Source organism: Ambystoma mexicanum, chromosome 4p, assembly GCF_040938575.1.
Source record: "Ambystoma mexicanum isolate Mex_15411 chromosome 4p, UKY_AmexF1_1, whole genome shotgun sequence".
NCBI classification, from domain to species: Eukaryota; Metazoa; Chordata; class Amphibia; order Caudata; family Ambystomatidae; genus Ambystoma; species Ambystoma mexicanum.
Window position 1 is genome coordinate 741,281,035 of NC_090927.1, and position 24,976 is coordinate 741,306,010.

The 24,976-nt window shown below is 42.2% G+C and overlaps 1 protein-coding gene across 1 annotated transcript in view; it reads left to right on the forward strand.

Annotated features, from left to right (window-relative positions):
* Window positions 1–24,976, forward strand: part of LOC138452855 (uncharacterized) — a 1,928,742-nt gene that overhangs the window by 712,076 nt on the left and 1,191,690 nt on the right. Inside the window, exon 26 of the mRNA XM_069605205.1 lies at window positions 15,942–16,120. Within this exon, the coding sequence (XP_069461306.1) occupies window positions 15,942–16,120 (179 nt within the window). The remainder of the gene's footprint in view (window positions 1–15,941; window positions 16,121–24,976) is intronic.

Consider the following 24,976-nt stretch of genomic DNA (forward strand, 5'->3'; position numbering starts at 1 on the left):
GTGCATCAGATTGCTCCGATGCGCCCGCCATCTTGGATCCGGTGACAGCGCGGTGGCAAACAGAGGCTAAATGCAGTTTTGGGGAGTGTTTTGCTGTGCAAGAGTGCTTCGGGAGGTTTAGGGAGGTAGAGATGGGTGAAATACTGTATTTGTTTAGGTGGCAGGTGCTACTGATGTATTAGCCATGCCTGCGCTATCCGGGATGTTCGTAATTACTGAAAATGAGGGATGTATTCCCGCCCGTGCTGTGCGCAGGCAAGTTGAAACTGTTCTAAGGACACGCGTGGTGTCAGCGGACTTTAAAATTGAGTATATGCCGCAGTTACAATTTTTCTATCTATGGGTGTGATACTGAGTTATAAGCCACCATGAGTGTGAAATGCTGTGGTGGTTGTGGCTAGAGTCTAGAGTCTTGGGTGCATGGCCGCAGGACATAGGCCGCAGGCCATACACCCAAGACTCTAGTCCCTGGCCACAACCACCACAGCATATTACACCCATAGATCACACCCATAGAATCGAATATCTATCTGGTGGTTGTGGGCAGGGCCTAGAGTCTTGGGTGCAAATTGAGTATATGCTGCAGTTAAAATGTTTGATTCTATGGGTGTGATAATGAGTTATAAGCCACCATGGTTGTGATATGCTGAGGTGGTTGTGGCTAGGGCCTAGAGTCTTGGGTGCATGGCCGTAGGCCGTAGGCCGAAGATTAGATAAGCGTTTGTAAGATTTGATGGTAATCTCTGCTTTAGAGTAATGGTACTATCATTACATTCGAACCATCCACATTTCTTTTTAATATATTCAGTATAGTGACCTGCATTGGTTGTGGCTCCTGCGTGGTAGATTATACCTATTGTTGTGAAGGTTTTCTTACCAAGTGATACTTGACCGTGTGTGAATCCAGTCAGCTTGCAGTTGTTTTTGGTACCATCTGCATTGTAACATAGAAGCATTAGTATTACGTAGTTACTATGTGTTTGTATTAGTAAAGTGGAGCGATTATCTGAATTGCAGGTAGTACATAATCTGCCATGGTTTGCATTTTGTAGAAGTTGCTGAAATGGAATGGATTCGCAATTAGGTATGGATACATTCACAAAGCGCTCATTAGGGATTTGTTCCTGTGTCACATTGTTGCAGAGAGTGCATTTATGTTTCCACATGTATGAAATCTGGAAGATTTCATTTATAGGTATGTTTTTGGTTTCCAGTACTTGTAGTAAGTACATTAGAAATTCTTGTGGATCTTCTTGTGAGTTTATAGTGAATTTCACCATTCCAGCACAGTAGTCCTATTCTTGTCGTATTCCATAAACACTATACGTGTTGCCAGGATTGTTTGTTTCGTTTCTATGAAGGACTAACATTTGCAAACACAATTGGTCTGTACTGTGTAAGTAAATGTTGTCAACAATTGGTGGCAATTGAAATAGAATATTCATTGCTACATTTGCGTAGCAATTTACACCAGTTACATTTGAAAATTTGAATGGACCAGATAGTTCTGTGTCCAAGTCATTTTTTCGGAGTGTGTGTTGCTTCTTTGAAGAAGTACCTGAGTTACTTTAACTAATAGGTTCTTCTTTGGTTGTGGTAATTGATGAAGTATTAGCTTCTTTTACTCTCTTTGGAGGATTTGCAGTCAGATCCTGTTGCATTTCAGTTGGAATTACTTTTCTTTTACAGTGTTTTCCTTTTTGTGGAACAGGATATGATTTTTGGATGGGGGGTGTATAGTGAACGTAGTCTATTGTATTCTAAAATGCAAGGAATATCAGCGTTTACTTGTAGGCCCCTCGACAGTGGAACCGGTAGGGCCCTTTGACTCCTCAGCCATTAGGCCGGTAGCTACAAGAGGCTCAGTGTTCTTGCTGCCAGTGTGAGGATCTGACTGACCCCTCCCATTGGTAGGCTTCCCCAGGTAGGAGAAGCCCCTTCGGGGTGCTTTCAAAATGAGTACGCTTCCCTTCTTGGTCTTCCTGCATGCGTATTCCTTAATTCTCTCGGTGGTGTCCTGGAGAACAACTCTCTCCACCACGCCAGCCTGTTTCTGAGGCATTGGTGTGTGAGGGTGTTGCACGCTGGGCAGCCTTCCCATCCGTGGTCCTCGCTGAGGCACCGGAGGCAAAGCGTGTGGGGAAGGAACCATGGCACAACGGGCACCTGCTGAAGCCAGACACGGTTGACAAGCGCCAGCGTAAGGAACTCATGGTGCAAAAAGTAAAGAGACACAAGTGATCACAGTTCAAGGGTGTTATTAAATTGTATAGGAAAGTTGGAAAAATGTCCAAACTAAACCTAGATCTAAGATGGGAGCAAGCTTCGATCATCAAACAATAATAAGGCAGTCCTAGTGGCATCTTGTCAAATAAAAAGGGCCTATACTAAGAAAAACCTATTGCCAATCCTTACACTAAATACAAAAGAAGTGTGGGATAATGCTCATAAGAAAGAAGGAAGTGTTCACACATAATAAGTCAGGTAGTCTGGGTCTCCCTTCCCCACGTTTTAAGCATGGAATAAGGTAGAATTCTGGAGCACAGCACGCTCAAGCTTTCCCAGCACGAGGCCAACAGTTCCGCTCTCAGCAATCAGGGCCTTTGGTGGTTTAGTATGTTTTCTACAAAAAGTCTCTTGTCTCCAAGGTTCTGATGAGTTTCAAAATAGTAAACAAAAAGTTCCTTTCGGTACATACAACTTGCATCAAAGTTGATTAGAAATAGACCCTCAAGTGTACGTAAGCGTGATAATGCTACATAGCTCATGCCTTCTTTAAAGACTGTTACCAATATCTATCAATGTTTTGTCTAGGGTAAGACCTTGGGATTTATGAATGGTGATTGCATATGCAAGACTTAGAGAAAATTGTTCTCTGCGTACATACATGTCTTTGAAGAGAAGGAATCGAGCTGTTGAGTGCCCTATCCTTTTTACTTCTGAAAGTTTGTCAAAGAGAATATTGACAAACTGAATGTTGTTGTCACGTGGGTATGTTTGAAAGCCAACAACTGTACCCAGTGCTCCATTAACTAGGCCTTGCTCCACGTCAAGGTTACGTTTAAGCATTACTCTACAGTTTACGGATGATTTTAATATTTTCTCCAACCCAGCTGTGTTGGAGATAGAAGTTTCTAAGGTATTTATTCTTGTTGTGGTTTGTTGACACATGGGTAGTGTCATACCATGTACGTCCAGTTTGTCTGTGGAGCAAATTTCAATTATTGGTTGCATTTCTTTTTAAAACATTGTTTAATTGAATTTGGAACAGCTTGCAAGAGTTGGCATTAAGGCCATACAATTGACATTTTTGTGCGCTAATTGTTCCATAACATCAGTAGCACATGACTTATTACCATAAAGTGCATGGATGTGCTGGGTTTTTAATATTGCTTGTGTTTCTTGAGATAGTACACCAACTCTAATACTTTTTAAAATGTTGGCGTAAATGAGGTCTGCAGATTGGCGCATGTTTTCTGTTAATTCTCTGTATTGGAAATGTTGCCAAAGGTTGGCATTTCCTATGCTGCCAACAGTTTTACGGCAGAGTTTGTGTCCTAAGGTTTTAAAAATAGGTTCACCTTTCACTGGTGTCAATTCAAGAAGATCTCTGAAAACAATAATGTGTTTTCCTCCAAAGAGTTCCTCGTAGTTTGTTTTGAGTACTTCTTGTAATCTGAGGTGTATCAAAGCCAACATTAGGTTGGAGACCATGCTCACTTCATCTATTAGTAGCATTTTCATTTGTTTTAATACTCTGCGTAGTTCCATTGCAGCTTCTGTAGAAAGTTTGTAATAGTCTAATTTGTTTTGGTGTTCTACTGGAAGGAGCAGTAATCGGTGTAAAGTGACACTACCTATGTTGTAGGCAGCTAAACCTGTGGGGGCAGTTACAACAGCTCACAGTTTGTTGTTTGTCAATTGTTGAAGGAACTTGCTGATGATTATGATTAGGAATGTTTTGCCTGAACCAGCTTCACCACTGACGTACAGCAATATAGGTTTGTAATTTTGGCAGGTACATTCTTTACTTTCATGTTGTACACCATGTGCAATTTCTTGTGTTACTTCTTCAAAAATGGTGCGCTGGTCTTTGTTAAGATTTGGTTGTAGTACAGTTAAGTCTTCTGTATCTTCTTCATAGTGACACATGGTGTTTTCTACTTCTGTCATAGCTAATTCTGCCTCATTTGCTATTAGTGGCTGTCCCAGTGGTTTTTGGCTTCCTGTTACAGAAGGTTGACTACTGTCGGAAGTGTCCTTATCTAGTTGGGCCTGGAGTTCTTCTTCGTGTTTCTGTTCATTGTGCAACATTGTTTTGTACTGCGTAAAGTTCATATTGGTGATAGTGCTTTCATTTGCTTTGAAAGCGTCTTCATAGCAGTCATAGTTATCTAGTATCTCTTCTTTTCTCCATGGTTTAAAAGTTGTAGCAGGGACATGTAATATAGTTCTTTTTGTTGAGGAGTTTTTAAGAACAATTTGATATGATTAATTAAGCTTCGTTTGGTAAGTTTCACTAAGCTGCCTTCACAATCTGTCACTCTATATCTACCTTTGTTTTCATCTGGTTTTATATTAGTTTTGTATGCAAAGTTTTGGGCTATGTGGTATAGACAAATTTCCAAAGTGCTACTCCTGTTCGGGTAGTATGTGTCTAGTAAATTGTTTTTCAAAATGTCTTGGCTATTGGGATCATTTTTGGCTACTGTTTCTATGTCCTCATATGATTTTAGAACTCTTTTTCTAGATTTAGCAGGACCAAGACTTAGCCATACTATATTTTTAGATTTTCCATACAAAGCAGTACCGGTTAAACGATATGCAGCCTCATAGGCGCCACATTCTCTATGCGAGAGCATTTTTATGCCTAAATTGTATAATTTCTGAGATAGTGTTTTGTCTGATGATAGGTCATTCCAGAGGTCTTGAAGCGCTGTTTTTTCTGCTTTTGTTTAGTAGGCTGTAACATATTGTGCACTGCAGTGGACTTGCCTGCAATGTACTGCACATCTATGTTTGCATTCCATAAGAGGGCAATGATTGCATTGTAATCATTGATGTATTTTTTTTCTTCTGTTCTTTTTATGTAATACGTGTTCTTAGGTGAATTACCTTTAACACTATGCCTAACTGAAGACATGAAGTTGTTCACTTCACCTGTTTCTGTAACTGGTCTAGGGAAACCAAAGCAGCATTTGGTGTAGTATTTCCCTTTTTGTATTTACGACGACAATATTTGCCACATTTGTGTCTTTGAAATTGTACAATTTGTGCGTGAAGGTCACTATGTCTCATTTGCGAAGGGATTTCACAAGTGACATATTTTTGGATGAACTGCAAAACAGTGGCCTCAGTGTCCTGACCAAATTTAGGAGCATCTTTAATCCATAAAAGCATGTGGATATGTGGTGCACCTCTGGCTTGGTATTCTTTTCTCCAAAAGAAGTATTGCACTTCTCCGAGGGGAGGAACAGTTTTATTACAAATAAAGTGTAGCATAGCAATGAAACGATGGTGGAAATATCTTGAAACATTAACAGGATTTAGAGAGCAAAGTTCTCCAGGTGTTAGTATATCTATGTTTGTTTTGTTTTTGTTTGATATGCGTAGGAAATCATGTAAATCTTCCCATTCATATTCTGCACAACTTAATGTAACAAACCAAGTGAGTGGTCCAAGGTTTCTGATCATACAACGTACATCTCTGTGATGTCGGAACCAGTATTCTTTCGTACTACGCATGTTTGCAAACAGATTTGTTATGCTTGTTTGTAAAACCTCATCTTTTTCTTGCACTTTTTGTATTAATTGCGTAGCTGACATATTTTGAAAGTGGGTTCCCGATTTCAATATGTGTGCAACTTCGTAACATAGAGCTGCTACTTCACTTTCAAAGAGTAGGTGGAATGTGTACTCCACATTTTGTCTAAATCTGGAATCTTCCGAATACATTCGTAATGAGGGGTATTCTGATGCTGTTATCTGAGTGGGTCTATCATCGTACCTTCCTCCTTTGCCAGTAGGAAATAGTAGAGGAAAAGCACGTGCTTCTATACTTTTTTCCCCATATGCTCATTGGTGAACCTTTGGTTTGTCGCATTTGGTACATTTCTAGTGCATCATCTATGCTGTCATTACAGTGCAATGGATGAATTGTATAATGGTCTAAAATATTGGATAGTGCAGCAGGATGCAGAAGTTCAAATTAACCAGTTTCTGGTGATTCTTCAATTAATTATTTCAGTTGTTTCCCTTAGGTTTTCTTCAATATTTATTTCTTTATAGTATTCATTATTGTCTTTTAGATATTGCAAGTCTTGTCTAACTTTATATAAGTCCACGAGTTGTTGCCAATTTTTTTTGTTTTTTGTTGGTACACCATTTACTAAGACAATTAAAGATTGCTCTATTGGATGTTGCACTCCTAGAGTGTGTACATTTTCTGTCAGATCTAATGGTAAATAAACTACTTTGCCATGAATGCCTTTCACCAATTCAGAGGGAGGTAATTTTGCTGTTTTTGGTTGAAGGCGTAGTATTGCTTGAAATGGGTGTACTGTTTGAGTTATGATGCTCTCATACAAATTGAGTTGTTGCAGGGGTTTTGGTAGTGGGAATATTTCCAAGTTATTTGTGATAGCACGTGAAGAAGTTTGGTTGTTGTCAAGTTTTGTAGTGCAGTAACTGCAAACTATTAAGGGGTCACTTATGTCGTATTTGTTTTCTGCTAAAAGGTAGAGAGCTAATTCAAACCATTTGGAATCTTCATTGTCTTCTATTTTGTATGTTACGTCTATAGTTTTTGTGTTACTTTTGTAAAAAGTTCTGCGGCAACACACACACACACATGGTTTGGTATTTCAGCGGATGTACTTTTAAATGTTTGTATTTCTTTTTTGTATTGTGTAGTAGAAGGTTGCCATGTGCACAATTGTTGCTGGTCTGTTCTAAAGCTATTGCATTTTGTAAGTGGCTTTCACTTCCAAAATATTTTCTTTGGATACGGTCGATTTCTTCTTGTAGGTATTTGGGTGTTCCATGTAGAAGAGTGTTATTTAAATTGACTAGTTCTAAAGCAGGAATTTTAGCATAGTACAGTTTATACACTAGATTTCTTACATTTGAATGATGTGTTGATATCATTTTGATATCATGGAAGGTGCTTTTGCAAATAGATCCTGAAATGCGGGCTAATGAATGTCCTTGTAGTCCTGTGTATTTGCGCACTGGACAGGTATCCATATTTTGCAGCACTTTCATTTTAATTTTGTCTTTACCTTTCACATACTGATTGAGGAACTGGCGTAAAGATTTGAAAGATTTGTTGGGAATGTTACACATTGACGTGCATGGCCATTTGTATACTGGACGTTCTGGTTCAGTTGAATGGAGAGGTAATTCTGAGTTTTCTGGGGATATTTTTGTAAGCAGTGTTTCTTGTTCCATGATGGTATTATTAATTTTTTCATAACCTCATCCACTGCTATGGATGGCAATTGTGTTTGTTTGGTTTTGTTTGAATGCTTCTTCATTAAAATATGGTTCTGTGGTCGTGGTCTGACTCCATTCACCTCCACAGATATTTAAGAAGTTATTTTTGTTGACATTCCGTTTATTGAGAAGTTTTTTTTGTAGATTAGTACTTAGTTTTGTTAGTGGTTTCATCCTGTTTAAAACTAAAATAAATAACTTCCTTTTGAGAAGGATTGCACTGTCTACGAGAGCTTCTAGGATTATTTTTCTACCGTAGTTTTTAAGGGTTGTGCATGATTTCGCTCCTGTTTTTATAAGATTCTGAAGGACTCTGTGGCAGAACATTTTTGCTCAAATACTTTTTTTAGTATGGTTACTTGCTAGTATATGAAGATTTATAGGAGCAGTTTTAGCAGTAGTGGTAGCTGAATTCGTGTTAAGCATGTTCTGTTTCGTTTTACATTTTGATAGAGGAGGCAAAGTTTCTGTACTAAAAGCTTCTTTTGTTTCACTAAATGACTGCATTAGCTGTTTTGTTTGAACGTTTTGTACAAACTCTGGTAGAGATGGATGCTTATTTTGCACACTTTTATTTTCATTTGCTCTATTTCTGCGTTGCTTTCTATGGACTTGCTTTTTGGTAGGCACTCTTTCGGGTCTGTTGAAAAAAAAGAAGGCATGGGTTGGTCTGTTTTGCAATGTATGTGTGCTGTGTGCATGCATGTATGAGTTTGATGGGGAAGATGTATGTGGTCGTGTGTGAATGTGCATTGGGCAGTTACAATGAGTTGGGAAGGCTATTCTTCTGTTTGTATGTTACTACACTGCGGTTCAGATGAGAGTAGAAATTAAGCAAGTGGTGAGGAGAACCATTAATAGTAAACGTAATGGTATAAAATTGAAACAGTACTTTGTTTTGTAGTACTAACATTCTAAGGGTTGAGTATGTTATTTGTGTTCCAAAAAAACAGGGATTTCTGTGCCATTCTGCCTGCTAATCTCTGTTTAATAAATGGGGATTTGTGGGCAGAATGGTTCAGAAATCAATGTTTTTTTTGGTGCACAAATTACATGAATGAAACACAGTGTGTTTGAGGAACAGTAAGAATATAAAGGTAGTATTGTACTTACTTTTTTTGTGGAATGAGCAGGTTTCTTTGGATATGTTGTTTGTAGTTTAGATGCTGCTGATTTTCAGGAGAGTGGTCTTCACTGCAATTGTAAAAGGAAGAAGTTAGTAATTTTGTGTGTTTATAGCACTGATGTCAATGTACACGTTGATTTTTATGTTTTTGTGGTAGTATTCGTGTTTGATATCTGAACATAGTGTATGCATGCATTTCATTTGACTATGTGCAGCCTTTATATGTCATTTACAGTATGTTAGTTCAACATGCTTCGCAAATGAGTAGAATTTTACGTTCATGAAATTCACTTGTTTTTTACAGCTGTGTTGTAGATAGCAGAGAGGTTTGGAAGTGATAGTTCATTATAGTAGATGGGAAAAATTTGAATAATTTTATATTGTAACTAGACATGCCAACAATCGGGAGCACCTGAGAGGGAGATTTCACCACAGCAATCGGGAACATTTATTTTTCTCATACGATTGCATTGGGATTAGCATTAATTTAGGCGGGAGACAGTAAAAAATTGTGACATTTTTCAATGAAAAATCGAGTCTCGCATGTAAATCGGGAGGGTTGGCATGTATGTATAGGTTATGCGGGAGACAGTAAAAAATAGTGCGATTTTTCAATTAAAAATCATGAGTCTCGCGCTTAAATCGGGAGTGTTGGCATGTATGTACTGGCTATGCAGATATAGGGGCATTACTCTGTTTATATGGAATCATAAGAGTTGTACATGTACTCTGAATAAAATATGCATACCTGTACTTTGTAATCATGCATGTGGATATGTATGGAGCTGTAAGTAGAAATCTTCGAGACTTGTACAGTAGTTTTTGTAGTAGGTGCTTTCCAATGATATGAGACTTGTATTCAGAGTGATCAACAGTACATTTGAAGTGCGGAACTCTGATGATGGAGTTAGATGTAGAGGCCTTGGATGTGATTGGTGGATGGTTGTGTGAGTGCTTAGCTGTATCCAATGAGGGAATGGAATCGAGAGTGATGTGGAAAGTGTAGAAGGGCTAGCTAAGAGTTACATGCCGCGCTGACACTGCGGCTATCTGCGGGTAGGGCATGCCACATACGGGGTTTTCTTGCAAATCCAGCATGGAAAGGGGACTGTAGGGATCAGCCAATCAGATGTTGACGTTGTTGATTTGTGTAGAAAGAGAGTGTGTGTAGTGAAGATGGCAGAGTTGGAGAAAGTCAGGGTGTTGGTGCTCGGAGATATGTTTGTCCATGATTTACAGCAGTATTCTCAATGCAGGCATGTGGCAAACAATTTTGATGTTAGAGGAGTGGAGGTGGAGCGCTGTGACTGACTGCAATGTAGAGGCAATTCTCCAAGTTTGTAGAGATATGCGTAGGATGAACAGTCCCCATGTGGTACTTTTGCACTATGGTGCTTTCCATTTGGGCTACGTGAGTTCCCCTACTTTGTTGGCAGATTTGGAACAGTTGGTTCAAGCAGTAATCAACATCCTTCCAAATGCGAAAGTAATTTTTTCTGGATTACTACCTGGAGCAATATGGGACAACAGTTCTGTTTTCTGTCCACAGCAAAACATTGCTAGGTGTGCAATCAATCGAGGCATGCATGCTTTCATGCTAAGAGCTGGTATGTTTTTCTGTAGCAACGAGAATATTGTTTTGAGTAATGCGGTTTATTTTAAAGAAGATGGTGTTTCTTTATCTTTTTTGGGAAATGCCATGTTCTTTTGGAATGCTAGGGTTGCTTTGGAACAGGTTATGTGAAGATTTTAGTTGTGAAATAAGAAGACACCCCCTCCCAAAAAATACAAAATAACAGGTGTCTGTCAGGCACCTGCAAAAAAAACAAAAAACACGGCTCTTTTCAGAGCCCACCTTAAAGGGGAAATGGGGAACACTATTTAAATGTACATTCGCCACGCTCAGATCTTCTACATGTCCGTGGACATTGCGGTAGTCTGCGGACAGCGCGTATTACATACAGGGATTCTGGGGTGGAGAGGCATGCAAATGAGAATGAGCGGAGCTTGGGATTGGTCAGTAAAATTTAGTGGGTGTGTTGTGTACGGAGAGATTTAGTGAGGACGTCTTTTTCCTGAGAGAAGAACATATAGCTACGGCTGTGTATTCTCAAAAACAAATTATCTGGATTTTGGGAGACTCATGGATACATTGGTTGGAGGTGCATGCAGAACGTTGTGGTATATCTGCAGATCTTGGATTCCCTCATGTGGAAGTGTACTGGCATGCAGTGCGTGGAATGAAGTGGCTGGACTTGGTACCTCTCTGTGCTACTTTACAGACAGAGCGTCATCCTGACATAATTATTATTCATTGTGGAGGGAACAGATTAGGACATGTGTCTGGAATTTCTTTGCAATTTGCAATGAAAGAAGGACTTGAGAAGGTCATGGACATGTTTCCAAATTCCCAAGTAATTTTTTCTCGTATTGCGCAAAGACAAATATGGCTGCGTTCTTCTTCATTTGGTCCACAAATGGAGAAAGCGAGGCGCAATTTCAATAAGGCTGTTTGTGCCTTTCTAAGAGATGTTGGCATGTCCTCTTTCAATAATGAAAATATTATGTTTCGTAGCACATTCATTTTTTTCGCAGAGATGGAGTCCATCTTACATATGCTTGCAATCTGATTTTTCTTCAAAATTTACAAAATGCATTATAACCTTTTTTGGAAGTATAGTCATCTATTTTGCATCACATGTTGACGAATCCAAGTTTTTCGAACACACAAAACACCACCAAAAGGCTCTTTTCAGAGCCACCACTTACTCCCAGAGAAAAGTGCATTGGTTTTGCTAGGGTTGCACCCCAATATTTTAACTGTCCTAGGACCGTCTGCGGACTTTTAAAAAATGCGCTGGGACCTGCAACGTTTACTTGATAGTTCTATTTTTAAACTGAGAAAGGCGGCTCTGAAAAGAGCCTTTTTTCTTTGGACTTTTTGTTGTTTTATATTTTTTTGGCTTTTTTACACCCGACACACTAGGAGAGGAGGGGAAAGGAGGGTAAGGAAGGGACACCAACCACGGGGATAAGAAAGGGCAGGTGGTGAGAGGAAGATGTAGGGTGGGCCTTATTTAGGTAGGTAGCAGGTCTTCTGGTGGTACATGACCATAGTCTCGAAAGCACTTCGAATACTCTCCCCCCTGCAGAGAACTGCGTCACAGTACATACACAATATTGTGACCCTCGAAAGGTAAGGGTCAACAGCATCGGGAATGGCCTGTGAAGCAGCTGGAGGGATGCGCTCTCCCACAGGAGTGTCTCTTGTGGTGAGAGGATCGGAAACGGAGGATGCTGTGGAGGAACTCAACCTACTACATTCTTTACAAGGTGCAACCTTGTGAATGTCTGCAGCGTGGAACGAAGTTAGGTGTCGCTTCATGGATGTCATACCAAAGCTGAACGATCCACATCTCCCACGACTCAGCACCAATTTGCACTGGTTACAGGTGACCTTGTTTGCACGTGCTTTCGGTACGTTACCATGAACAGTAAACAACCACCACACCCAAGACTCCCGACGAGTGCTGGTAGTAGGGAGTTCCTCAACCTCATTCTCCTCATCCTCTTCATTCTCGTTCTCTACATGCTCACGCGTAGTCCCCTCTGCAGGCCCTTGGGGAGGTGGTGGTGGTAGAGGGTTTGTGGGTGGTACTGAGGCTGATGTAGCAACAGCAGCCATGGATGCTATTAGGGTTGGTGAGGTAATCTCATCTAGAGCACTAAAGGCAGCAAACGTCAATCTGCAATAGCCAGAAGTACAATGAAGATCAGCTCTGGGGTGCGGCTTTTATATTGAACACTCAAAAGCGTTCAAAAAGTTACAAAAAATACGTGGAAAGCCAGGGCCTTTGTCTGGGACATGTGAAATGGTGATTTTTTACTGTAAAATAATTTGGATTGTCTGAATAAGTTCTTTTAAAATGTTGGGCATCCGGACAGAGTCCGCAAATTAGGACACATGCTCAGCGTGGGTGCGGTCACATGATGATGTCGGGAACATGGCCGCGAAGGAAACGGGTGTCCTTAGGACAGTAAATGTGCAGGAGAGGTCGTGCACATGCGCGCGGGTGTTCTGCGGACAGTGTTCGAGTCCTGAAACTAATTAAAAGTGCGACACAAGTGAGACAGACAGTTACGTACAGGCGCGATGTCTTTGATGTCCTGGGTGTTAGTCTTAGCAGTGCATGGTGGTGGCGCAAGTTATGGTTGCTTAGCTTACCATAACTAGCGAATTTCAGGGGCTTTTCGGTTTTACTTGGAACCAAAATGTCCCTTTAACAAAGTTTTTTTTACTGAATTTCATAGGTTTTTAGTAGCGCAACTTAACCATAACGTCCCTTTAACAAAGTATTTTTACTGAATATATATATATATATATATATATATATATAATTTGTGCATGTTAATCACGTTTGTTTTACTATTTCATTAATTAAGGGTGCTTTCACTTTTTAATGAGGTGTTATGTGCTTTATCTTTTTTGGACTATTCCTTATGTTATATTATATTATCCTCTGGGTTCTTGATATAATGCACTCAATGCCATTTGCATTGTTTCTTGGTTCTTCAAGTAATACAAAAGTGAGTTATAAGAGGGCAGGATAGTGGAACCTGAGTGAGCTGAGTAGAGGTAATTACTAATAGCTATAAATAATACACCTTTTAGGATTTTTAGCAAATACGTGCTATTCAATTTTAACGATTTGTATCCCCCCAGTTTTTCCCCTCCGCGCCCTGATTTGGTACAGTCCTCGTGCCCCCAGACACAGTCGCTTATGGTGCCCACTCACTAAACCAAATGGGTCGTTGATAGGAAGATGACCTGTGGAATTATGGATACATCTCCACTTTAGGTCATAGGCATCAGGCCCGTTCACTCGCTCAAAGTCTTTCTTCACTGCCACTAGAACACACATCTCAACCCCTCTCCAGCCAGATAAATGGACCAAGCATCAGACTTGATCAAGCTTCTATTCTGGATGGTAACCTACTCTGATCCTTTATCTGTCTGCTGCAATGTGTTGCTTGGCCCGACCCCTAGTTTGCTGTATATGCTGATGCACATATGGAGACCCCCTGAATTCTTTATTTAGGTCTGCAGTAACATCTCAACTAGAAAGCATGTTCTGTGGGTAGTTTCCTATGAAATCCTACCCTCTGAGCCCTTGGTCCTTGTTGATTTCCTCTTTAGAGCAAGGTTGTTCTGTGCCAATACCTGACTAGCCATTTTCTTGCCAAACTAGCTATGGCACATGGTTGTCGGGACTTCTTTGAACATGCCCTCATTACCAGGGTTTAATTGGGAATTAAAAGTGATTCTGGAAATGTGTTTAAAAAGTGGCATCATATTACACAGTTCGAGCGAACGTAGCAAGTGAACCTAACCCCTCTAAGGCAGAGCTCTCCGGTTTTCCCATTCCATGCGTGAGTAGGTCCTTCCGTGCTGGTTTGCCTTTGCATTCTGGGTTTTGTAGTCCTGATTTTAAAATGGAAAAGGTGTAACTGCAGGTCTCCGAATTCAAAGAATTAAGCAAGGACTGGAGCACCTACTGAGACATGGTCAGAGGGAAAAGGAGAGTTCGGGTGCGATTTCTCTTTCCAAGAAAACTTAACAAAAATCTAAAATATAACATATGTTTTGTTAAGAGTAAAGAAAAACATATGCAAAGCTTTCTGTCAAATTCTTTGGGACTGGTGGAAGAGAGTTCACAGGCGATGCTAGTTAGCATTTATGCTTACATTATTTATACGGTGCTGAGGCCCTAAAACGCAATGGGTGTGTGGAAGGCAGATATTTAGCGGTGTTGAGTCATGTGCCTAACCATCAAAGTGATTTCGGAGAGATGTGATCTCTGCAGTAAACTGTGCCCAGTTGTGGGTTTCATCAGCCATCAGATAACTGTGACATAGTCCCCGAGAGAAAGTGAATAATGACTAACAAGCAGTGTGTTTCTGGACATATATGATCTATCTTGTCTGCTAGAGATGTGGATGTGAAGCAGCTGAGTGCCTTTAAAGGGACACTTCCCCTTGGATGGGGGTTGGCAGGTGTTCAGGCGTCTTGCTTGATGCAAACCTCAGCCTCTGTAACAGGTTTTAGGTCCCGCATCCAGGAATAATATAAGCAGGGACCCCACTTTTGGTCTTCTTACCTTAGAGACTCCCATCCTATGAGTATGCACTTGCACATTGCTCCGACCTACATTTTGGCTGTTTAGGGCAAGTACAAAGATGTTCAGTGTTTGTGGTTCCCGACTGTAGCTTCTTAGCCTGGATATGAGTGGTCATAACCAGGGATGTGCCAGTTTAGGGTAAGCTATAGTTATAATGAAGTCGAATCCAGAACAAAGTCTCCTACTGACCATTCCTCCGATGCCCAGAAATAGCCCATCCCACATCATGAAGGCCTACAGCAGCATGCCGGATCGAAACTCATGCGTGCAGTGCTTGTTCTCTCCGGAACAGAGGGAATGGCCTAGGGATCACATTGACCTTTAGCGTATCATTGCAAGATTATTTGCATTTGCCTCCACTACTATTACAGAGTTCCTCTAGAATAGGGCCTCAGCCCTTTCAGCAGCTACCAGAAAGTCTCCCAGTACAGGGATTCCTCACAGACTAGCATACTTTGCCCCTAAGAGCAAAGTCTCTGCAAATGCTACACTGTACCATAATGCACTGTAGCGTTCCCCCAATCAGACCCCCACCGTCTTCACCCAACAGTGCCTACATTGGGAGGAAGTGTTGTGCAGTGCATTTCTAATTTTCAAGAAACAAACAGCTCTGTGTCCCATCCACTGTAAATTGTTCTGTTCACATCATCATTGCGCGTGAGGTGAGCCATGCAGCAATGTAGAAAATGCAGAGGAACCACACAAAAGAGGCCCTTGGCGCAGAGGATCACTTGCACATTTCCCCGTCTCTTTGTAGACCAGTCCATGCCTGATTATCAGACACCAGCTATGCCTTCATTACAGTGAAATACTGTTTACAAGGGAGGGTGAATACTCTTTACTGAGCATGCATATACTTAATGTATTATTTTAGCCATTTGTGCTGGAAGTGGGCGGGGTGGTAGTGACCTTTACCTCTTCCAAATCTGGCAAGGGCACACCCATGCTAGTGGAGGCTACTGTCTGATTTCACCAATTGTAAAGCCTAATGGGACTCAGTGGCTACTTCTAACAATGCCCTTACTGTATGGTTGCTGTTTTGCATGTATAATTTCCACAAGATAAAGTGCAGGGGATTTCGATGGTAGCTCTTGTCCTTGGCCATGAACCGATGTTAATCATGCAATGGACCTTGTTTTCAGAGCTGAAGCCGGCTGCCAATAACCAAGTGTTCCATCTGGGCTGCTACGATTTCCTGTGGAAGGATGACATGAACGGCCAGTGCAAAGGGTTTTTAGCGGCTGATCCTGGGCTTCCTGCCATCCACCAGGAAGTGGAGCGATTTCTGCACATCAAAAAGCAAATAGAAGAGTTCACAGAGGTGAGCGGTGTCTCCTTGGTCTGAGGTCCTGCAAACATATAATTGCGAATGTAGACAGTTCTTTTAAAAAATGGGTTTGGAACTAAAATATGTGGCATTTCATAATTAAAAGCGATTGAGGACTGGTTTTCAGAAATCTACTTATGAGAGATAATGTGCATTTGTTTTGGTAAATATATATGGTGAAAGATGAATATAAAAGAGAATAACTGCCCTATTGTCAGTCTTTCATGTCACATTAATGTAGTATGATTGAAATTAAACCCTTCTGTTTGGTTGAACTATCTGACAATCTGAGATATTTTAGATATTGGTGAAAGCAACACATGGAAAGGTATGTTGGAAGATATGGCATAACTAATACTACGGGCCACTTATTCTGGAAGAAAGGCTTTGTTTATTCTCGGCAGGTCCATTTACTATATAACGCTGTGATTTACTTTATTTATACTTCGCTTTCCCAATTTTGAATCTTTCATTTTTTTAGCTCCCTCCCTAGATACTTTGCTTCCTCTTTTTTTCCCAGCTGGTTCATTACACCTCAAACATCCCAGTCAAATCACATTCCTCAAATAACACTTGCACCTGCAATTGTCAAGTCACAGCATATTCCTCCAGTTGAGGCTGGTGTACCCCGCTAGCCCCACTGGAATGTTCTGCCTGCAGCTGCACAGTATTCAGCAACATACACAACACCCCCGAAGGGCCTGGGAAGACGGGCAAAATAACAAACTGGAAGTGGGCAAAGTAGTAAACTATCAGATTCCGACCATCCTGCCCTCTCTCCTGGAAGATTCTTTGGTGGACTCAGTCTTGGATCTGCAACAAGACAACATGTTCACGCAGATTACTTAAAATATTCAAATGAATCCTCTAATAAACATATTCCCTCCCCCAGTGGATAAGGGTTTATTCTATAGCTGATAACGTCTGCTTCCAGCTTAGAGGTCCTTTCTTTCCTTTGGATAGTTAATGCACTGTTTACTAACTTGAGGTCTTTTCTTTCACCTTATCTACCAAGATCCAATGAACCTCTTTTCTCTTTTCTTGTTTTGTACCGAGTTCTTATTGCTCTTGATAACACTTTGGACATTAACCCTTTTTGACTATTTACATCTTTAGAATTTATGTAATGTCTTTTGTTTTTCGATTTGCTTGAACGGTTCCTCTTCTATTTATATGACATTCTTTTATAAATGCAAACTGTGGATTCCTGGATTCTGAGCGTGTTTCAAAACTGTGCCTCAGAATCTTGTGGGATGTTGAGCACTTGCCGTAGTGATGCACACAATGTAGTCGACCAAAGGTGCTTTCATCTAATGTGCACTAGGCTGATGCGTACTCGAAGTCTCATGCTTGATGCCCAATTACCTCCCGCTCTCGCGCTCCAGAGTACCCTCTAACGACGGTAACCACAAACACAATGTTGCCTCTGTCTTTCGCTCTTACCCGCGCTTATAATGCCGCTTATTACAGTTCAGGCGGCATTATTACTCTAAGCTGCTTCTTTTTCCTCTGTGATAAACGCACATGCACACTTTTCAAGCAAACACTCTTGTTGCTTTTGAATTCGATTTCATCCTTGCGGTGCTGAGGCTCACTGTGAGAAACTCATGGTGACAACACGTAAGACCGACACAAGTGATCACAGTTCAAGGGTGTTTATTGAACAATGAATGCTGTATGCAGGTTGGAAAAAAAAGCTAATCTAAACCTAAATCTAAGATGGGTGAAAGCGTCAACCATCAAAAGGAAAAATAAGACAGTCCTGGTGGCGTTGTGTCAAAACAAAAGGGCCTATACTAAGAAACCTATTGTCAAACGTCACAACTAATACAAAAAGGGGTCTGGGATTGATCTCAAGAAAAGAAAGAAGTGTTCTCAAATAAAATGTCAGGATGTAGTAGCCTGGGTCTCCCTTCCCCACGTCTTCGACACGGGTTAAGATGGTAGCTTGGAGCACAGTACAGTCTCGGGCTTCTCCAGCATCAGACAACAGTTCCAATGGCAGCTCTCAGGAAACACTCTCTGGCTTTTCTAGCACAAAATGATAGTTCAGCTTTTAACCCTCAAGCTTTTAGTTATTAGGGCCTTCGATGGCCAAGTTTCATTTCACTTGAAAGTCTCTTGCCTTCGAGGCCTAATGTAAAGTAATGGCAACCATGTCAGCACGGCTCACTACGCACAGTAATGGAGAAAAGTATGAACGCCCCTTCCTGTGAACCACACCCTCAGTACCGATAATCACCACTGTCCCATTTCCCTGGGACAGCATAATGAAAACAGTATTATGTGGCATGTGCGCTTCCCCAAGTACCGCAAGGGCCACGGCCCAGTAAAGCAGGAACAGTCCTTCTTCTCTTTCCACTATCTTCTTTCCAGCACGCCCTCATTGGGTACTGTTAAATAATAACACACACATCCACCAATAACATTAAAGAGCTCTCCATCTAACACTACCAGTTCTGTGCAACAGTCCTCTGCGTAGACACCACACTCAGAACTGTTAGTGCGCAATCCCTTAGCCTCCACAGTCCCATTTCCATGCCCGCCATCCTCAAAAGCCCTGGATGTGGCTTCTGTGCTGTGTGCGGGCGTGGGGGAATGAATTGCAACCAGGGTAGGGGATTTGGCCATTAGTGGTGGTTTTGAAAAGACCCTTTTTTTTCTTTTTTTTCTTTTTTAGGTGCTTCTAGAGAAACACCTCTTTTTTCGGTTTTTGTAGTGTTTTGTGTTTTCTTCTCCTCCTCCCCTTCTTATAGTAAACTCTTCAATGCATCCTGTAGATGGGCAAACAAAAGAGCATCACCAATGCTGGACAAAGAAATGCCATTTGCATGGAAAAACTCAGCATTTCGAGAATTGCTGATGTCATTGTTGCAGAAGAACATCCCATGAGCGGAAAAAATCACACATGCTTCTGTTGATGAGACACCCTTCAACCTCTGGCTGGGAACAAGATACAGTAGGATAGTCCCAGACTCTTCTTGGTGGTATGGCTGAGAAAACCACCTGGGCAGTGGGAAAAAGCCTCTTCACTGCATTCATCAACCTCTTCAGTTGATGGAACAAACGTGAACAAGCCACATAACCCAAATGCATGCCGCCGTACTGTACGACGACAACATGAACAGTTGCGAAACTGGCCACTTCTCTGCAAAGTGCAAGAAGAAGGCTGAAACTGCAGACATCGACAGCGCACCACAATGCCTCCACTCCTTCCAAACCGAAATCACCATCAAAGTCTCTTTCCTGTGCATACCTGTGGAGATCTACCACAAAGGCCTCACCCAAAATCAACACAGTCCATCTCTCCATGTCAGCCCGCCTCACTACGCAGAGTAATGAAAAACAGTATTACCGCCCCTTCCTGTGAACCACACCCTCAGTACCTGATTGGATAATCCCCACAGTCCCATTCCCATTGGCCAGCATGCTGAGAAGCTCAGACTATGGCAAGTGCGCTTCCCCAAGTACCACGAGGGCGGTGCCCCAGTAAAGCAGGAGAAGTCCTTCTTCCCTTTCCACTATTTTTTGTCCAGCACTACCAAATTGGGTACTGTTAAATAGTCACACACGCATCCACCAATCACAGCCAAGACATCAGCATTTAACACTGTCCGTTCATATGTACTGCTACACATTCAGTCAGACTGCAAGTGTTGTGTGAATTTCGAAAGCACCTCCAGTAGAAAGTTCAGTAAAACTATCCAAGATTTCTGCATCCACATTCATCCACATAGGCACCCATCACCACAAAGTAGAGGTATGAATACTTTTTGTACAGTATGTTTACAACTCTGTTATAAGTGCCTCTGAGCACGGCATCTGCCACTGAACGTCCATAACGTACTTAAAAAACATTGGGCCTCATTACGACCCTGGCGGTAGCCGTGCCCTTATTAAGGGCACAGTTGCCGCCGGTAATGAATTTTTACTGGGTCCAAGAAAAGGGCAATAACTGGGTTATGCTGACCTTGGCGGACCAGGTAATCGCCCTTTTCTTGGACCCGGTAAAAATCAATCCCCATTCCCATTTGAGCCCGGTAGGGCTCAATGGGAATGGAGAGGATGCTAACAACGGGCCCGTTAATGATGGGCCCGTTGTTAGCATTCTGGCCTACTAGCAGGTCCCGCTTTTCACGTCTGGTTAGACCAGACGTGAAAAGTGGAACCCGCTAGCAGGCCTCGTAATAGGGCATCCTACCGGCACCGTTCATCACGGGACCGCCAGGTTCCTAATGAGGCCCATACGTTTTTTTCTCCCATCACCTACCATCAAGTGCCACTTCAATGGTATATGCTTTCAATGTTTTCATTTACCCATATCAGCCATTGTAGTATCCAAACAGGAACTCTCATCTTTCCTTCCGACAATGCTACACATTTTTTTCTGCACTAACCCATCTCCTACATAAATCGTAAAAATATCGCACAAAAGCAGCACTGAATGTATTTTAGGAACCTAAACCAAGTACGCACATTGCATGCATTAAAACAGGATGCCTGCCCCTTACCGTGCACACTTCACAGAATTGTTTTCCGCACTAACCCATTTCCTACAAAATGTGTAAAGCAACGGAAAACAAGTATATACAGTGAATACATTCAAATAGGATGCCTTCCCCTTACCTTGCACACTTCAACTGCCTGCTTCTGCATTTCTCTGTACAAATAGACCTTCTGCCACAGTTTTTGCGTACGCACCACAACCCGAAACCTTATTGAGCAATGCCTTAGCCTCCACAGCCCCATTGCCATGGCTGCCATCCTGAGAAGACCCGGATGTGACACGTTTAATCCTGAAACTACCGCAGAGTTATCTTGCTAGGAACGAGAGGGGGAAGAAAGTTGAAACAGGGTGGGGGATTTGGCCTTTAGTGGTGGCTCTGACATTTTTTGTCTTTTCTCTTGATATGAGTTGCTGTTTTCTTCTCCGCCTTACATTTTAACCGAATTCTGGTCAACGCTTCTTGCACAGTGTCAAAGAAAATAGCATTGCCAATGGCGGTCAAAGAAATGCCATTTGCATGGAAACACTGCATATTTTCCGAATTCATGATCTCATAGCGGGTGGAGTACATCTCATCAGTGGACATAAATTCACACATGCTTCTGTTTTTAAGACACCTTCCGAGCTCTGGCTGGGGACAAATGACACCGGCATGGTCCGATACTCCTTTTGCTGGTATGCATGAGAAAATCACCTTGGCAGTGGAAAAAATCCACATCACTGCATTCGTCAATTTCTTCAGGTGACGGAGCAAATGTCCACACGACATGTAACCCAAATGTAGATCACCGTAATGCACCACCACAACATCAACAGTAGTGACAGAGGCCACATATCTGCAAAGGTGAACCATACTGCCAAACTGCACTCATAGAGACTGCCCCACAAAGCCTCCACTACTTCTAACGCGAAATTAGCAGCAATGCCTCTTTGCACAGCATACCTGTGCAGATCTTGCACAAAGGTATCACCCATGATCAGCACTGTGCATCTCTCCATCTCTGCAAACCTCACTAGACAGAGCAGTGGGAAAAAATAGTACTGCCACTTCCTGTGAACCACACCCTGAACACCTGATTGGATAATCCCCACAGTTCCATTTCCATGTCCACCATCCTCAGAAGGGCAGGATGTGGCACCTGCGCTTTTCCAGCCACAGTGAGGGCCGTGACCCAGTAAAGCAGGGACAGTCCTTCTTCCCTTTCCACTGTTCTTTTTGCAGCACTCCCTCATTGGGTATTGTGAAATATTCACACATGCATGCACTAATCACATCCAGACCTCTGCATCCAAAACTATCATTTCTGTACAGCACTCCATATGTACCGTTAAACACTCTGAGTACACGTCACGAGTGCTTCCAAAGCACCTCCAGTAGAAAGTTATGCAAAAGAATCCACGATTTCAGCGTCCAAAATCATCCAGAGCGGCACCCATCACGACTTTGGCCATGCACCCAAGAGTCTAGGCCTTGCCCACACCCAGTACAACATAATGGAGCCATGCATGCGAACATGTGGCCAGGTACCACAATCCACAAAAGTGACTTAGCCAGCGGCACTTCCATCCAACCCCCGCACCCTAACACAGCGATGTATGGAAACATGTAACAGTTGGCAGAATCCACAAACATACCACGGCCTCCTTCACCCCTACCTGTTTCCATTCACAAAGTATTGTGTCACTGCCAACCAAACCACAAAATCTTCACAACAGTGGGCCTTCTCCCAGCAATCTGCACAAAGGAGAGTCCCCAAGTACATAGAATAACCAGTTCAACCCTACCCTCTTCTATACTGACAGTATTCCAATACTACAGTCGGCACACGGCAGGGCTTGTCACGGCAGCATCTCCAGCCATACACCGAAAACTGTAGGATGTTCCAACAATCACCTCACCCATTGAACCAACAATATACGCATGTCAGCTGACTTCTGGTGCGCTACCAAGTCTAAGATGTTCTCCACAACCATTCTTTAAAGGTCACCACCCTCTGAGAGATGCAGAGTGAAAACTGCATGGCTCCGATGGGTGTGATCCAGGCCTAGGCTCTTGGGTGCATGGCCTATGGCCTTTGCCCATGCACCCAAGAGTCTAGGCCTTGGCCACACCCACCGGAACGTAATGCAGCCATGCATGCAAACATGTGACCAAGTACCACAATCCACAAACATACCACAGCCACCGGCACTCCTACCCAATCTGCGCACCATAATACAGCTATGCATGGAAACATACAACAGTTAGCAGAATCTACAAAGATAACACAGCCTCCGGCACCCCTACCCACTTTCATTCCCATACTATGGTGTTACTGCCAACCGAACCACAAAATCTTCACAACAGTGGCGCTGCTCCCAGCACCTTATTAAGTGCACAAAACCAATACTTCATAGTGTAGTACAGTAGTCAGCACTCCGTGCAATGGACACTACCCAAGCTGATAAAATATGAAGTTGAACCCTATCCACTTCTATGCACAAAGCATTTGAATATTGCACTCAGTTGACACACGGCAGGAGTGTTCACTCCATGAGCTCCAGCCATGGAGTAAATACTGTATGATATGCTAACAATCACCACACCCATGGAATCAACAATGTATGCAATGTTGACAAACTACACACACAATGTCAAACCTACTTGCAACCAGGGCACAAAATTGTCGGTGTAAGGCCTCCAGCCATGCATGTAAGGGGCTAAGGGCTTACCACACGCAACACAACACAGTACACGCTATGTTAAAATATTATTGTCATGTGCAATGCACTTCTCCACTGCAATTGACCTGCCACCAGTCACCATGGAAAGAGGTTGCCGCACGAGCTTTTATACCGTAACGAAGGCTGCCTGCATTCTCCACACAAGGTACTCGCCTCTGGAGGTACCCGCAAATTGGTGCAGTATGCACGGATACTGCAGGCACACCACCGTCTTCTTCCACCTAATGAGATATATCAGATGAACCACTTCTCACCCCGCACCCTTTCCATCCCTTCTTCCCACCACCAGATGGCGTAAAGTATGTTTGCCAGGCCCTTTCTGCGCCACACTGTCCACGGATAGAACATGGCGGTGTAACACAGAATTGTGACGCACAGCACGCTTCCCTCCAGCCAACCAGCATGTGCGTCCAATGTTCCCCGACATCACCCCACACTCCAGTCCAAATTTGGTGAAAATCCGTCCAGCCGTTTGCCCTGTAGGCCTGCACAAAGTTTTTCTCCATTCAGTCTATGGGAAAAAATAAAATGTGGAACCACCCCAATAACTTTGCCCCCCCTTCATTAAACCTCACCCAACTTCCCTGAAACATTCAGAGAGGCCCATATACTTTGTTTGCAAAGTTTGATGTGAATTCGTCCAGGTGGAGCGAAGTTATAAGCCGGCCAAAAAGTGGTCTTTCTATGAGATGAGCAACTTAACCATGACTACACAGCCGCTACCGCGGGCCGTGTATTATATACAACAAAGAGGTTGAAAATAATTGATGTCCAATTTGAAACAAAGGAAAGAAAAGGGTTTCTAACCACCAAAGGACGTGTATGACCGTGATCTCCAAACTCTAAAATCCCAAAGAGATACAAAATATAGCAATTCCAAAGTGCTCACCAAAATGAAATCCCTAGTAAAAGTGTAATGTGTAACAGCAGTGATAAAAAACATAAAAAGAGAATATCACCAGAGCGCCAGGTATACAAACAAAATATATTTAAAACTACAAAAAAAAATATGTAGCCCAAGTCCTCAGACATCGGGCTAATCACTTAAAATGAAACCACATCTTCACAATATCCCACAGAAACAAAGAAAGAATAGACAACATGTAGTCAATATAATCATAACGAGTTCCAACTGCAAATGGCCTTAGAAAAAGGAGACATACCTCATGGATCCGGTCGAGTACAACACAGGTTAGATCCAAAATATTCAGCTACAGCCAAATTCTGCATAACCCAATTTGCAATAGTAGACAAACTCCCAAGTACATCCCTTGCAATATATTTGGAAAAGAACACCACCATCATTAGACGAAACTGGAAATACAATCAGCATACCATATATATTCTCACTCATTTGCCCTTATTGACCAACCAACACCCAATGTAAAGGGATTGCTAGTATACACACCCACCCGTCAGTATTCTAACGAAGTTTAAGACACTTGCCGAATTGTAAAACTAAGTCCAACCTCACACCACTGGGGCCATTATATCATTACCATTATACGCAACGTGCTAGAAAATTCACGTGATCCTCTCGCTGACAAAAATAGAGAATGGACTACAAAGAATAATGCTGAACCAATCCAGTCGGCCATGTTGGAATAAGTAGTTACCCA